Source organism: Oncorhynchus tshawytscha, linkage group LG01, assembly GCF_018296145.1.
Source record: "Oncorhynchus tshawytscha isolate Ot180627B linkage group LG01, Otsh_v2.0, whole genome shotgun sequence".
In the NCBI taxonomy this organism is placed as follows: Eukaryota; Metazoa; Chordata; class Actinopteri; order Salmoniformes; family Salmonidae; genus Oncorhynchus; species Oncorhynchus tshawytscha.
In genome coordinates, this window is record NC_056429.1 from 10,949,651 (window position 1) to 10,965,290 (window position 15,640).

The following is a 15,640-nucleotide window of genomic DNA, read 5'->3' on the forward strand; positions in this document are numbered from 1 at the left end:
TGTATACACACTGTTTACCTGCACTAGTTGAGGCAGGTAGTCGGCCAACTCGTCATCACTGCTGGATTCGATCCAGCCGACAGCCACACTCCTCACCTCTGTGTCAGCAAACCTGCAGGTCAGAAACAAAGACCGACAGAGTGACCTTCAACCTATGTTCCTTACAGTAAAGTACAATCTGACTGTCTACCATTTATTCAACTATAGTCAAACAGGTGATTTAAGTAGTCTAGGTTACATTCTCTTAGCTCTCAAGCTAACACACACAGAAATATAAAAAGACTCCTGTGATATCAACTTGCACCTCCCATTTTACAAATCCAACTTTTTTCTATTGACCATAAATCAAACTCGAGCTCTCTCAAACAACTTCTCTCAACGTCTCAAAAAAGTGTATCAAGTATTCAAGAGAATCTGTGTGTATGTGTACGCCACACGTACTTAGAGTGAAGCAGCTCCAGGGCACAGACTGGTTGAAGCGAGGGCCAGTGATGGAGGAGGGAGTGGATCTCAGCCATGCTGCCCCAGTCCCAGCTGGGGGCGCTGGCCAGCACCTTGGGCAGGCTATGGGTGTGGGCCCGGCAGTGATGCCGCTGATCCCACAGCAGCTGGCGGTCGGCCCGCGTCAACCTGAAAGAGGGAGGGAAGAGGGAGAGGCATAAACAAAATCAATCTTTTTTTATTTGTATTTTTTAAACACTTTTTTTCTCCCCAATTTCATGGTATCCAAATTGGTAGTTACAGTCTTGTCTTATCGCCGCAACTCCCGTACGGACTCAGGAGAAGCGAAGGTCGAGAGCCGCGCGTCCTCCAAAACACAACCCAACCAAGCCGCACTGCTTCTTGACACAATGCCCACTTAACCTGGAAGCCAGCTGCACCAATGTGTCGGAGGAAACACTGTACACCTGGCGACGACCGTGTCAGCGTGCACTGCGCCCGGCCTGCCACAGGAGTCGCTAGTGCGTGATGGGACAAGGACATCCTTGTCGGCCAAACCCTCCCCTAACCCGGACAACGCTGGGCCAAATGTGCGCCGCCCCCGGTCACGACAGAGTCTGGACTCGAACCCAGAATCTCTAGTGGCACAGCTAGCACTGTGATGCAGTGTCTTAGACCACTGTGCCACTCAGGAGACCCCCACTATCATTCTTTATTTATTGGTCATATAGAGACAATGGAAAAATGTTAATTTCGCTATTACAGTACCCCTCATACTGTACATACACACGACCGGCTGGGAACAGCACAAGGTCCACCACAGAGCAGGCTGGGAGCAGCACAGAGCAGGTTAGGGGTTAGGCTGGGAGAAGCACAGAGCAGGTTAGGGGTTTAGGCTGGGAGAAGCACAGAGCAGGTTTGGGGTTAAGTGTAGAGGTCGACCAATTAATCGGAATGGCCGATTAATTAGGGCCGATTTCAAGTTTTTCATGACAATCGGAAATCTGTGTTTTTGGACACCGATTTGGCTGATTTTTTTTTTTACACCTTTATTTAACTAGGCAAGTCAGTTCAGAACACATTCTTATTTTCAACGAGGAACGGTGGGTTAACTGCCTTGTTCAGGGGCAGAACAGATTTTTACCTTGTCAGCTCAGGGATTCAATCTTGCAACCTTACAGTTAACTAGTCCAACGCTGTTACGCGAATGCAGTAAGAAGCCAAGGTAAGTTGCTAGCTAGCATTAAACTTATCTTATATAAAACAATCAATCATAATCACTAGTTGACTACACATGGTTGATGATATTACTAGTTTATCTAGCGTGTCCTGTGTTGCATATAATCGATGCGGTGCGTATTCGCGAAAAAGGACCGTCTTGCTCCAATGTGTACCTAACCATAAACAATAATCAATGCCTTTCTTAAAATCAATACACAGAAGTATATTTTTTTAAACCTGCATATTTTGCTAAAAGAAATCCAGGTTAGCAGGCAATATTAGCCAGGTGAAATTGTGTCACTTCTCTTGCGTTCATTGCACGCAGTCAGTGTATATGCAACAGTTTGTGCTGCCTAATTTGCCAGAATTTTTTACGTAATTATGACATAACATTGAAGGTTGTGCAATGTAACAGGAATATTTAGACTTGCCACCCGTTAGATAAAATATGGAACGGTTCCGTATTTCACTGAAAGAATAAACGCCTTGTTTTCGAGATGATAGGTCATTAATATGGTCGAATCCGGAAACTAAGGCTCGTATTTCTGTGTGTTATTATGTTATAATTAAGTCTACAATTTGATAAAACAGTCTGACTGAGCGATGGTAGGCACCAGCAGGCTTGTAAGCATTCATTCAAACAGCACTTTAGTGCGTTTTGCCAGCAGCTCGTCGCTGTGCTTCAAGCATTGAGCTGTTTATGACTTCAAGCCTATCAACTCCCGAGATTAGGCTGGTGTAACCGATGTGAAATGGCTAGCTAGTTAGCGGGGTGTGCGCTAATAGCATTTCAAACGTCACTCACTCTGAGACTTGGGGTGGTTGTACCCCTTGCTCTGAAAGGACCGCGGCTTTTATGGAGCGATGGGTCACGCTGCTTCGAGGCTGGCTGTTGTTGATGTGTTCCTGGTTCGAGCCCAGGTAGGGGCGAGGAGAGGGACGGAAGCTATACTGTTACACTGGCAATACCAAAGTGCCTATAAGAACTTCCAATAGTCAAAGGTATATGAAATACAAATCGTATAGGAGAGAAATTGTCCTATAATTCCTATAATAACTACAACCTAAAACTTCTTACCTGGGAATATTGAAGACTCCTGTTAAAAGGAACCACCAGCTTTCATATGTTCTCATGTTCTGAGCAAGGAACTGAAACGTTAGCTTTTTTACAGGGCAAATATTGCACTTTTACTTTCCTCTCCAACACTTTGTTTTTGCATTATTTAAACCAAATTGAATGTTTTATTTTATTTGAAGCTAAATTGATTTTATTGATGTATTATATTAAGTTAAAATAAGTGTTCATTCAGTATTGTTGTAATTGTCATTATCAAAAATAAATGTAAAAAAAAAAAAAACACAAAAAAACGGCAGATTTATCAGTAGCGGCCTTTTTTGGCCCTACAATAAATCGGCATTTTGGCCTTTTTTGGCCCTACAATAATCGGCATTGGCCTTTTTTGGCCCTACAATAATCGGTATCGGCTGTGAAAAATCATAATCGGTCGACCTCTAGTTAAGTGCCTTGCTCAATGGCAGTAGGTGAGTCATAGGATGGGTCAAAAAAGACCACTGCTGACAGGGTCATCACTATCTGGCAATAGGATGGACAGCAGTACGACATTATCGCTACTAAAGCCATCTACTAGTTGGCAACGTACCCTCTGATGATATCCCCTTTATTGCACATGTTAGTACATCCTTTGTATCTTGGTCATCTAAGACCATACCAGCCATTTCCTTTCAGATCAGTGAAGGGAACTGAACAAGTGCACACTAGCTGAAGTCTCGTTTTAAGAGAATCTTAAATAACTCCGAAATACACCCTAACAAAACAGATGGCAAAAGAAGAAGTTCAAACCACAGAAGGTTAACATGGGAGTAAATGAGAGAACGCTCAGAGAAAGTCAAAGGGATTAGTGCCTCAGAAGAAATGACTCTCTGTGGAGGCTGAAAAAGGCTAATGGATCTGGCTGGCAGCCTGGCAAAGGTTGGCAGTGGGTGTAAGTGGGCATTTATATGCCCACAATTAAACGTCTGGGGGAACAGACACTCTGGAATGAGAACAGATAGACGTCTATGTCTGGGAGGACTGGAGAGTCATTTGGGCATGAAGACTTGAAACTTCCATCATAAAATCCTACATAAGAGTATTATAATATGAAATTCATTGCTATAAACCTGGACTTGGAACTACTCTCTGGGTGCAGGTATAGGGCACCAGCCTGCAATAAAAACACAACTAGACAATCATTTGTGCCAGGTGTGATATCTCTCCTAAACAGCTGGGGTTAATGTCCCTAGCCACCCAGTAAGGTGTGACTTCTCTCCTAAACAGCTGGGGTTAATGCCCCTAGCCACCCAGTAAGGTGTGACATCTCTCCTAAACAGCTGGGGTTAATGCCCTAGCCACCCAGTAAGGTGTGATATCTCTCCTAAACAGCTGGGGTTAATGTCCCTAGCCACCCAGTAAGGTGTGACTTCTCTCCTAAACAGCTGGGGTTAATGCCCCTAGCCACCCAGTAAGGTGTGACATCTCTCCTAAACAGCTGGGGTTAATATATAATGTATATAACACGCCCTGATTTTGTTGTCTACTGTACTGTTGTTGTCCTTTTCTTAATTCCATTTTAAACGTGGAAAATAAAGCCAGTAAAGATACGTCACGGCAGCAGGTAAAGATACGTCACGGCAGCAGGTAAAGATACGTCACGGCAGCAGGTAAAGATACGTCACGGCAGCAGGTAAAGATACGTCACGGCAGCAGGTAAAGATACGTCACGGCAGCAGGTAAAGTAAAGATAAGTCACGGCAGCAGGTAAAGTAAAGATAAGTCACGGCAGCAGGTAAAGAAAGATACGTCACGGCAGCAGGTAAAGATACGTCACGGCAGCAGGTAAAGTAAAGATACGTCACGGCAGCAGGTAAAGTAAAGATACGTCACGGCAGCAGGTAAAGATACGTACGGCAGCAGGTAAAGATACGTCACGGCAGCAGGTAAAGATACGTCACGGCAGCAGGTAAAGATACGTCACGGCAGCAGGTAAGGTAAAGATACGTCACGGCAGCAGGTAAAGTAAAGATACGTCACGGCAGCAGGTAAAGTAAAGATACGTCACGGCAGCAGGTAAAGATACGTCACGGCAGCAGGTAAAGTAAAGATACGTCACGGCAGCAGGTAAAGATACGTCACGGCAGCAGGTAAAGTAAAGATACGTCACGGCAGCAGGTAAAGATACGTCACGGCAGCAGGTAAGGTAAAGATAAGTCACGGCAGCAGGTAAAGTAAAGATACGTCACGGCAGCAGGTAAAGATAAGTCACGGCAGCAGGTAAAGTAAAGATACGTCACGGCAGCAGGTAAAGTAAAGATACGTCACGGCAGCAGGTAAAGTAAAGATACGTCACGGCAGCAGGTAAAGTAAAGATACGTCACGGCAGCAGGTAAAGTAAAGATACGTCACGGCAGCAGGTAAAGATACGTCACGGCAGCAGGTAAAGATACGTACGGCAGCAGGTAAAGATACGTCACGGCAGCAGGTAAAGATACGTCACGGCAGCAGGTAAAGATACGTCACGGCAGCAGGTAAAGATACGTCACGGCAGCAGGTAAGGTAAAGATAAGTCACGGCAGCAGGTAAAGTAAAGATACGTCACGGCAGCAGGTAAGGTAAAGATACGTCACGGCAGCAGGTAAAGATACGTCACGGCAAGATACGTCACGGCAGCAGGTAAAGATACGTCACGGCAGCAGGTAAAGATAAGTCACGGCAGCAGGTAAAGATACGTCACGGCAGCAGGTAAAGATACGTCACGGCAGCAGGTAAAGTAAAGATACGTCACGGCAGCAGGTAAAGATACGTCACGGCAGCAGGTAAAGATACGTCACGGCAGCAGGTAAAGATAAGTCACGTAAAGTAAAGATACGTCACGGCAGCAGGTAAAGTAAAGATACGTCACGGCAGCAGGTAAGGTAAAGATACGTCACGGCAGCAGGTAAGGTAAAGATACGTCACGGCAGCAGGTAAGGTAAAGATACGTCACGGCAGCAGGTAAGGTAAAGATACGTCACGGCAGCAGGTAAAAAGATACGTCACGGCAGCAGGTAAGGTAAAGATACGTCACGGCAGCAGGTAAAGATAAGTCACGGCAGCAGGTAAAGATAAACGAGGTAAAGATCACGGCAGCAGGTAAAGAAAGATAAGTCACGGCAGCAGGTAAAGATAAAGCAGGTAAAGTCACACGGCAGCAGGTAAAGTAAAGATACGTCACGGCAGCAGGTAAAGATACGTCACGGCAGCAGGTAAAGATACGTCACGGCAGCAGGTAAAGATACGTCACGGCAGCAGGTAAAGATAAGTCACGGCAGCAGGTAAAGTAAAGATAAAGCAGGTAAGGTAAAGATCGTCACGGCAGCAGGTAAGGTAAAGATAACGGCAGCAGGTAAGGTAAAGATACGTCACGGCAGCAGGTAAGGTAAAGATACGTCACGGCAGCAGGTAAGGTAAAGATACGTCACGGCAGCAGGTAAGGTAAAGATACGTCACGGCAGCAGGTAAAGATACGTCACGGCAGCAGGTAAAGATACGTCACGGCAGCAGGTAAAAAGATAAGTCACGGCAGCAGGTAAAAAGATAAGTCACGGCAGCAGGTAAAGATACGTCACGGCAGCAGGTAAAGATACGTCACGGCAGCAGGTAAAGATACGTCACGGCAGCAGGTAAAGATACAGGCAGCAGGTAAAGATACGTCACGGCAGCAGGTAAAGATAAAGGTAAAGATACGTCACGGCAGCAGGTAAAGATACGTCACGGCAGCAGGTAAGGTAAAGATACGTCACGGCAGCAGGTAAGGTAAAGATACGTCACGGCAGCAGGTAAAGATACGTCACGGCAGCAGGTAAAGATACGTCACGGCAGCAGGTAAGGTAAAGATACGAGCAGGTAAAGATACGTCACGGCAGCAGGTAAGGTAAAGATACGTCACGGCAGCAGGTAAAGATACGTCACGGCAGCAGGTAAAGATACGTCACGGCAGCAGGTAAAGATACGTCACGGCAGCAGGTAAAGATACGTCACGGCAGCAGGTAAAGATAAAGGTAAAGATCACGGCAGCAGGTAAAGATAAACGGCAGCAGGTAAAGATAAGTCACGGCAGCAGGTAAAGATAAGTCACGGCAGCAGGTAAAGATACGTCACGGCAGCAGGTAAAGATACGTCACGGCAGCAGGTAAGGTAAAGATAAGTCACGGCAGCAGGTAAAGTAAAGATAAGTCACGGCAGCAGGTATCAGCTTATGACAACAGACGCAACAGTTATGATGACAAACTGTTAAGAAACATCCATCATATGGCCCTACATAACACTACTATAATTGTAACAGTTGTCATGGCAGCTAGTATCAGCTTATGAAATCAGACCCATCTAAGATGCTAAAACCCTTGCCAACTAGCTAGGGTCTTTGCCTAAGACGTTGATTCATGAGTATATTTGGTGTCAATAGTCAACAGTCAGTGCCACTTTAATTTGTCCTCCTGTTGTAGCCTGTGTTTACTTTGGCTTAGCACCTAATTCACCAAACCTGCCCTTGATAAACAAATGCCCTACGGCTGGGACATAACGTCATCTTTGTGTATTAAGTCTTAAGCATAGGAATATTTGCATGTGCCCAATTTTTGGGGAATACCTTAAAACCTTGGCTGGATCTCATTAGAAAGTAGATAGTGATGATGTAATCATCTAAAACAAAGAAAAACGCTACACAATACAATAGTGTCTTTAAAACTTAGCTGTTACCTTGTAGACAGGCCAATCCCAAAAATAAGAACTCTAAGCAACCGCTGAACAGTCCAACAGCGGAACATACCAACACAAAATCATTATGCGATACACACGCCCGTAAGTCAAATGTTTCTCTAATTGATATGGATCAGGATTTCGGTAAAGTTCTAGCCTGTTACATAAGCGGATCTCAAGTTAGGGGGGTTGGCCTTACTGAAGTGCCCCAGTAACTCAAACGTACCCGAAGGTGGAGGCTCGGCTGCAGAGTCTGTCCACCTGGCGACGCAGGTCAGGGTCAAGCTCCTCCAGGGTGTTTGGATCAGGGCTGGGTCTCTCCTGGGGTCCCACGTACAGCACATCCACCGCTGGACTGGGGAAGTCCACCTGAAGGGGGTCAGAGGTCATGGAATGGTTTAGGCATCCGCATACTAGGTTTGGTTTGTTCCTAGCAGAATTTGACTAGGCGAAGCGAATGTCTGTGCCTTGTATACACCCTTAAAAATACATTTGGTTGAAAAAAATTGAAGAATGCAGTAATATTACTGTTTGTCACCTTTTTGAGACGCCATAGCAACAACATAGGTAGAATCAATCTAAGCCAAATCAAGAAATCTGTCATAAATGTGTACGTTTTTGCATCTAGCTAAGATATTTAGTACCGTGTTTCTCAAGTGAAAAAATGTACATGAAAACCAGTCGTCTCTCATTGGACAACAAACACTTAATTGAAGAATCCCTACTCTTGACCACTAACCAACGGGTGGGGGCGTAGACATCAGCTGCAGAACTTCGGGTGCCACAAGAAAAATTGTTGTGTGCTCGAACAGCAGGAAAAAAAACATAGTCAATACTGCTGAACACCAAAACTAACAATAACGTCACAAAATATTGTCGTAATATATGCTCAAACTGTTTGGACTGGAAGCATACGGTAAGCTCTAGGTAGACACACACTTATTAGGTCGCCACTGAAGAGGAAATATGTTTGAGTAAGGGGAGTGTGTGAGCAAGACCTTGGTCCTGTTTCAAATACTTAACAATAACAAATAAATAATAACAAATAAGCATCTTCCATTTTCTTGAGGTAAAAACAGATCTAACATGACTGAACAGGTGCTTGCTTTCCAATGGCTGAATCACTGATTGCTTTGAGGAAGCGTAAAGGTAAAGGTCATTCCAATAATTCCCAATTATATTGGTTGTAAAATTTCACATTTATATGGGTATTCCCGTGTGTGTGGTGTTTGTGTATTTTATTTATTTATTTAACTAGGCAAGTAGTGTGTGTGTGTGTGTGTGTGTGTGTGTGTGTGTAGAGTGTGGTGTGTGTGTGTGTGTGTGTGTGTGTGTAGAGTGGTGTGTGTGTGTGTGTGTGTGTGTGTGTGTGTGTGTGTGTGTGTGTGTGTGTGTATAGAGTGGTGTGTGTGTGTGTGTGTGTGAGTGGTGTGTGTGTGTGTAGAGTGGTGTGTGTAGAGTGGTGTGTGTGTGTGTGTGTGTGTGTGTAGAGTGGTGTGTGTAGAGTGGTGTGTGTGTGTGTAGAGTGGTGTGTGTGTGTGTAGAGTGGTGTGTGTGTGTGTGTGTGTGTGTGTAGAGTGGTGTGTGTGTGTGTGTGTAGAGTGGTGTGTGTGTGTGTGTGTAGAGTGGTGTGTGTGTGTGTAGAGTGGTGTGTGTGTGTGTGTGTGTGTGTGTGTGTGTGTGTGTGTGTAGAGTGGTGTGTGTGTGTGTGTAGAGTGGTGTGTGTGTGTGTGTGTGTAGAGTGGTGTGTGTGTGTGTGTGTGTGAGTGGTGTGTGTGTGTGTGTGTAGAGTGGTGTGTGTGTGTGTGTGTGTAGAGTGGTGTGTGTGTGTGTGTGTGTGTAGAGTGGTGTGTGTGTGTGTGTGTAGAGTGGTGTGTGTGTGTGTGTGTGTGTGTGTGTGTGTGAGTGGTGTGTGTGTGTGTGTGTGTGTGTGTGTAGAGTGGTGTAGTCACCTGCAGTATGATCCTCTCAGCCAGGTTCTTCCTCCGGCTCCCGGCTGCAGCAGAGGAAGGCTGAGGAGACGTCCACAGACACAGCAGCTTGGTCCCACTCATCAGCACCCTGAAACACACACCTAAGTATTAACACACATAGTCACACACACACCACTCTATACCCACCACTCTGTACCCCCCCACCACTCTATACCCACACACACCCCCATCATACCCCCACTCTATACCCACACACCCCCACACACCCCACTCTATACCCACCTACCACTATATCTACACACACCCCACCCACCACTCTATACCCACACACCACACACCCCACCCACCACTCTATACCCACACACACCCCACCCACCACTCTATACCCACACACCACACACACACACACACACCACTCTATACCCACACACACCCCACCCACCACTCTATACCCACACACACCCCACCCACCACTCTATACCCCCCACCCACCACTCTATACCCACCCACACCCCACTCTATACCCCCTACCACTCTATACCCCCCACACCCCACTCTATACCCACCCACCACTCTATATCTACACACACCCCACCCACCACTCTATACCCACACACCACACACACACCACTCTATACCCACACACACGCCACCCACCACTCTATACCCACACACACACGCCACCCACCACTCTATACCCACACACACACACACATCACTCTATACCCACACACCCCACCCCACACATCACTCTATACCCACACACCCCACTCTACACACCCCCACCCACCACTCTGTACCCACCCCCCCCACCCACCACTCTATACCCACACACACCCCGTCATACCCCCACTCTATACCCCCCCACACACCCCACTCTATATCCACCCACCACTATATCTACACACACCCCACCCACCACTCTATACCCACACACCACACACACACACACCACTCTATACCCACACACCCCCCTATACCCCCACACCACTCTATACCCCCCACACCCCACTCTATACCCACCCACCACTCTATATCTACACACACCCCACCCACCACTCTATACCCACACACCCCACACACACACCACTCTATACCCACACACACACGCCACCCACCACTCTATACCCACACACACATCACTCTATACCCACACACCCCACCCCACACATCACTCTACCCACCCACACCCCACTCTACACCCACCCCACCCACCAATCTGTACCCCCCCCACCCACCACTCTATACCCACACACACCCCATCATACCCCCCCCACCACTCTATACCCACACCCCCCCACCCACCACTCTATACCCCCCCCCCACACCCCACTCTATACCCACCCACCACTATATCTACACACACCCCACCCACCACTATATCTACACACACCCCACACACCACTCTATACCCACACACCACACACACACACCACTCTATACCCACACACGCCACCCATCACTCTATACCCACACACCCCACCCATCACTCTATACCCACACCCCACTCTACACACACCCCACCCACCACTCTGTACCCCCTCCACCCACCACTCTATACCCACACACACCCCATCATACCCCCACTCTATACCCACACCCCACTTTATACCCACCCACCACTCTATATCTACACACACCCCACCCACCACTCTATACCCACACACCCCCACACACACACACCACTCTATACCCACACACGCCACCCACCACTCTATACCCACACACACACGCCCACCCACCACTCTATACCCACACACCCCACTCTACACACACCCCACCCACCACTCTGTACCCCCCCCCCACCCACCACTCTATACCCACACACCCCACCCCACACATCACTCTATACCCACACACCCCACTCTACACACACCCCACCCCACCACTCTGTACCCACCCCCCCCACCCACCACTCTATACCCACACACGCCCCATCATACCCCCCCCCCACTCTATACCCACACCCCCCACCCACCACTCTATACCCCCCACACACACCCCACTCTATACCCACCCACCACTATATACCCACACACCACACACACACACCACTCTATACCCACACACACCCCACCCACCACTCTATACCCACACACACCCCACCCACCACTCTATACCCACACACACGCCACCCACCACTCTATATCCACACCCCCACACACATCACTCTATACCCACACACCCCACCCACCACTCTATACCCACACACCCCACCCACCACTCTATACCCACACACACCCCACCCACCACTCTATACCCACCCACCACTCTATACCCACCACTCTATACCCACCCACCACTCTATACCCACCACTCTATACCCACACCCCCTACCACTCTACCACCTATACCCCCCCACCACTCTATACCCACACACCACACACACACCCCACACACACCACTCTATACCCACACACACCCCACCCACCACTCTATACCCACACACACACACGCCACCCACCACTCTATACCCACACACACACATCACTCTATACCCACACACCCCACCCCACACATCACTCTATACCCACACACCCCACTCTACACACACCCCACCCACCACTCTATACCCACACACACACCCCACCCACCACTCTATACCCACACACCACTCTATACCCACACACCCCATCCACCTCTCTATACCCCCCCCCACACCCCCTCTCTACACACACCCAACCCACCACTCTATACCCACACACACCACCCACCACTCTATACCCACATACGCCCCCCCACTCTACACACACCCAACCCACCACTCTATACCCACACACGCCCCTCTACACACACCCAACCCACCACTCTATACCCACACACCCACCCCACCCACCACTCTATACCCACACACACCCCACCCACCACACACACACCCCCACCCACCACTCTATACCCACCACTCTATACCCACACACACCCCACTCTATACCCACACACCACTCTATACCCACACACCACTCTATACCCACACACACCAGACACACACCACTCTATACCCACACACACCCCCTCTACACACACACCCAACCCACCACTCTATACCCACACACTTCCCACCCACCACCACTCTATACCCACACTCACCACTCTATACCCACACTCACCCCACCCACCACTCTATACCCACCACTCTATACCCACATACACCCCCTCACCACTCTATACACACACACACCCCACATACCACTCTATACCCACACACCCCACATACCACTCTATACCCACACACACCTCCCTCACCACTCTATACCCACCCACAACCCACCCACCACTCTATATCCACCCCCCCACTACACACCCCCACCCACCACACTATAACCACACACCCCACCCACCACTCTATACCCACACACACCCCCTCTACACACACCCCACCCACCACACTATAACCACACACACCCCACCCACCACTCTATACCCACACACACACCCCACCCACCACACTATATACCCACACACCCACTCTATACCCACACACACACACACACACACACCACTCTATACCCACACACCCCCTCACCATTCTATACCCACACACACACACACCACTCTATACCCACACACACCCCCCTCACCACTCTCAACCCACACACACACCCTACCAATCTATACCCACACACCACTCTAAAACACACACACCACCCAACTATACACAAACACACCTCTGAATCCCCAATAGACAGCGATTACACACAATTAACTCTTGAAATAGACACAAGACTATGCCATACAACACGACACACAGAAATTACACAACCACACTACTAAAATGTATATGTGGTTGTGCAATACCGTCGAAAGTCAAATAGGGGCAGGGAGACTTTGCCCAGCAGCTCTGGTCCTTTGCGTTGTTTGTTGGAGTCTGGGGAGCCGCTGGCGTTCTGGTTCAGAACCCCGAAGAGAGAGAGAGTCAGCATGGACTCCAATGGAAGCAGGGCCACCGCCATTGGGAAGTTGATCCTGGAGAGAGAGAGAGAGACAGAGAGAGAGAGATCAGTTTGAGCAAAGCAAGGCGCAGCATCGCTTATCCTGATCACATGAGTAGTTATTTGTGGGACGTAAGGTAATTTTTGTAGATCAGTGATTCTGCGCAGTCTGACTGCATATAGTTCCTCTCAAACACACAATAGCGTAAGGATGAATGTGCATCGTCTGTGATATATAATGGTAGTGTGTGTTTGAGCTGGTAAGAGGGTTCAACGATCACATACTAAACATTCACTGACTGTACCCGTAAGTTTCTTTGGATAAAAAAAAAAAGTGTCTGTTATGTGGAATCTGTAATTATTACTGGTAATTGTATCCAGCGGTTGACTAAATGATACATGTATTACAAGGTAACAATCCTTTAAATGTTGTCATGTCTTATCAGTTTGTATTATTGTCCTGCTATGTTTGTGGTGTTGGTGACTGGGCCTGTGCAACAGATGCCAAGGAAATCTGACCCTAGTTGACATCTGACCCTAGTTGACATCTGACCCTAAATGGGGAAACTCAAGATTGGTATAGGCACAAAATTCAATACAACAATATTATAGATTAGATAAACACCACAATTATAGATTAGATCAGCTATTAGTGATTTGTTCAGTTCTGTTTTTATGTGTACATGATCACGAAGCAATATACAATTAAAATTCATATGGTTGTGTTATGTATAATGTCTTGTCTAACGGTATTGTATTACTATGGGTAGAGGGCAGTAGTGACGTACAGTTCGTCCCATTTGATGTGGTAGAAGAAGCTCTTGTAGGTGCCGACTTTCTTGGACTGGATAGGCTTGAACAGGTTCCGGCCATTGTGTGTCAGAGCACACATCAGGTAGTACTTCTCATAGCTGCAAAAGAATGGAGGAAGGAAAGAAAGGAAGGAACTAATTATTCTGGAGTTAAAATCCATCATTCTATAGAGAGAAAAAAAAATGGTGTTAAGTTGGCTCTGTTTATTTTCACAGTTCACATTTTTGATGCAAGACATTTTTGACATTATGAAAGACCTGACAATCCATATACTCCAATGAGAAAACCAGGCAGTGAACCATTTAGGATTCCAAAAGATTTCCTATTACTCAACGCCATCTGTCTTGTGCTTCAACACAGCACGGTGTGCATGCGTTCACTGTTGCTGGTGACATGATGCATCACTGTGCCTACAGATGGTGTGTGTGTGTGTGTAATACGCTAGCCACAACAGATCAGAACAGTCCATCCTCAATGATGAGACGATTCCAGCCAAGCCATAACGTTGGAGTAACTGTTAGTTCAAGACTAAATATTTCTAGGCCGCATTTCTCGTCGTGTTACGGGATTAATATTTTCAGAGTTCCATTGATATGGTGCTCAGAAAGGTTTTCCATGCCTCCTAAAAACGCACTATATGTATACAAACGTATGTGGACACCCCTTCAAATTAGTGGATTCGGCTACTTCACCCACACCCGTTGCTGACAGGTGAATAAAATTGAGTACACAGCCATGAAATCTCCATAGACAAACATTGGCAGCAGAATGGCCTTACTGAAGAGCTCAGTGACTTTCAAATGTGGCACCATCATAGGACGCCACCTTTCCAACAAGTCAGTTTGTCAAATGTCTGCCCTGCTAGAGCTGCCCCAGTCAACTGTAAGTGCTGTTATTGTGAATTGGACACATCTAGGAGCAACAGTGGCTCAGCCGGGAAGTGGTAGGCAACACAAGCTCACAGAACGGGACTGCAGAGTGCTGAAGTGCGAAATAAATAGTCCGTCCTCGGTTGCAAGAGTCACTACAGAGTTCCAAACTGCCTCGAAGCAACGTCTGCACAAAAACTGTTTCCTTCGAGAGAATGTCATGAAATGGGTTTCCATGGTCGAGCAGCTGCACACAAGTCTAAGATCATGCACAATGCCAAGCATCGGCTGGAGTGGTGTAAAGCTTGCCGCCACTGGAGCAGTGAAAACACGTTGTCTGGTGTGATGAATCACGCTTCACCATCTGGCAGTCTGACGGACGAATCTGGGGTTGGTGGATTCCAGGAGAACGCTACTTGCCCCAATGCATAGTGCCAACTGTAAAGTTTGGCGGAGGAGGAAAAATGGTCTGGGGCTGTTTCATGGTTCAGGCCCCTTGGTTCCAGTGAAGGGAAATCTTAACGCCACAGCATACAATGACATTCTAGATGATTTTGTACTTCCAACATTGTGACAACAGTTTGGGGAAGGCCCTTTCCTGTTCAGCATGACAAACAGGTGTCCACATACTTTTGGTCA

General features: G+C 47.5%; 1 protein-coding gene across 2 annotated transcripts in view; it reads right to left on the minus strand.

Annotated features, from left to right (window-relative positions):
- LOC112259204 (phosphatidylinositol 4-phosphate 3-kinase C2 domain-containing subunit alpha) overlaps positions 1 to 15,640 on the minus strand; it is a 73,215-nt gene that overhangs the window by 17,359 nt on the left and 40,216 nt on the right. For both annotated transcript variants that reach the window (XM_042330071.1, XM_042330115.1), the window contains exons 12-17: positions 14,108 to 14,230; positions 13,186 to 13,353; positions 9,409 to 9,517; positions 7,683 to 7,825; positions 442 to 630; positions 19 to 112 (exon numbers count right to left, since the gene is read on the minus strand). In XM_042330071.1, coding sequence (XP_042186005.1) covers positions 19 to 112; positions 442 to 630; positions 7,683 to 7,825; positions 9,409 to 9,517; positions 13,186 to 13,353; positions 14,108 to 14,230 — 826 coding nt within the window. The remainder of the gene's footprint in view (positions 1 to 18; positions 113 to 441; positions 631 to 7,682; positions 7,826 to 9,408; positions 9,518 to 13,185; positions 13,354 to 14,107; positions 14,231 to 15,640) is intronic.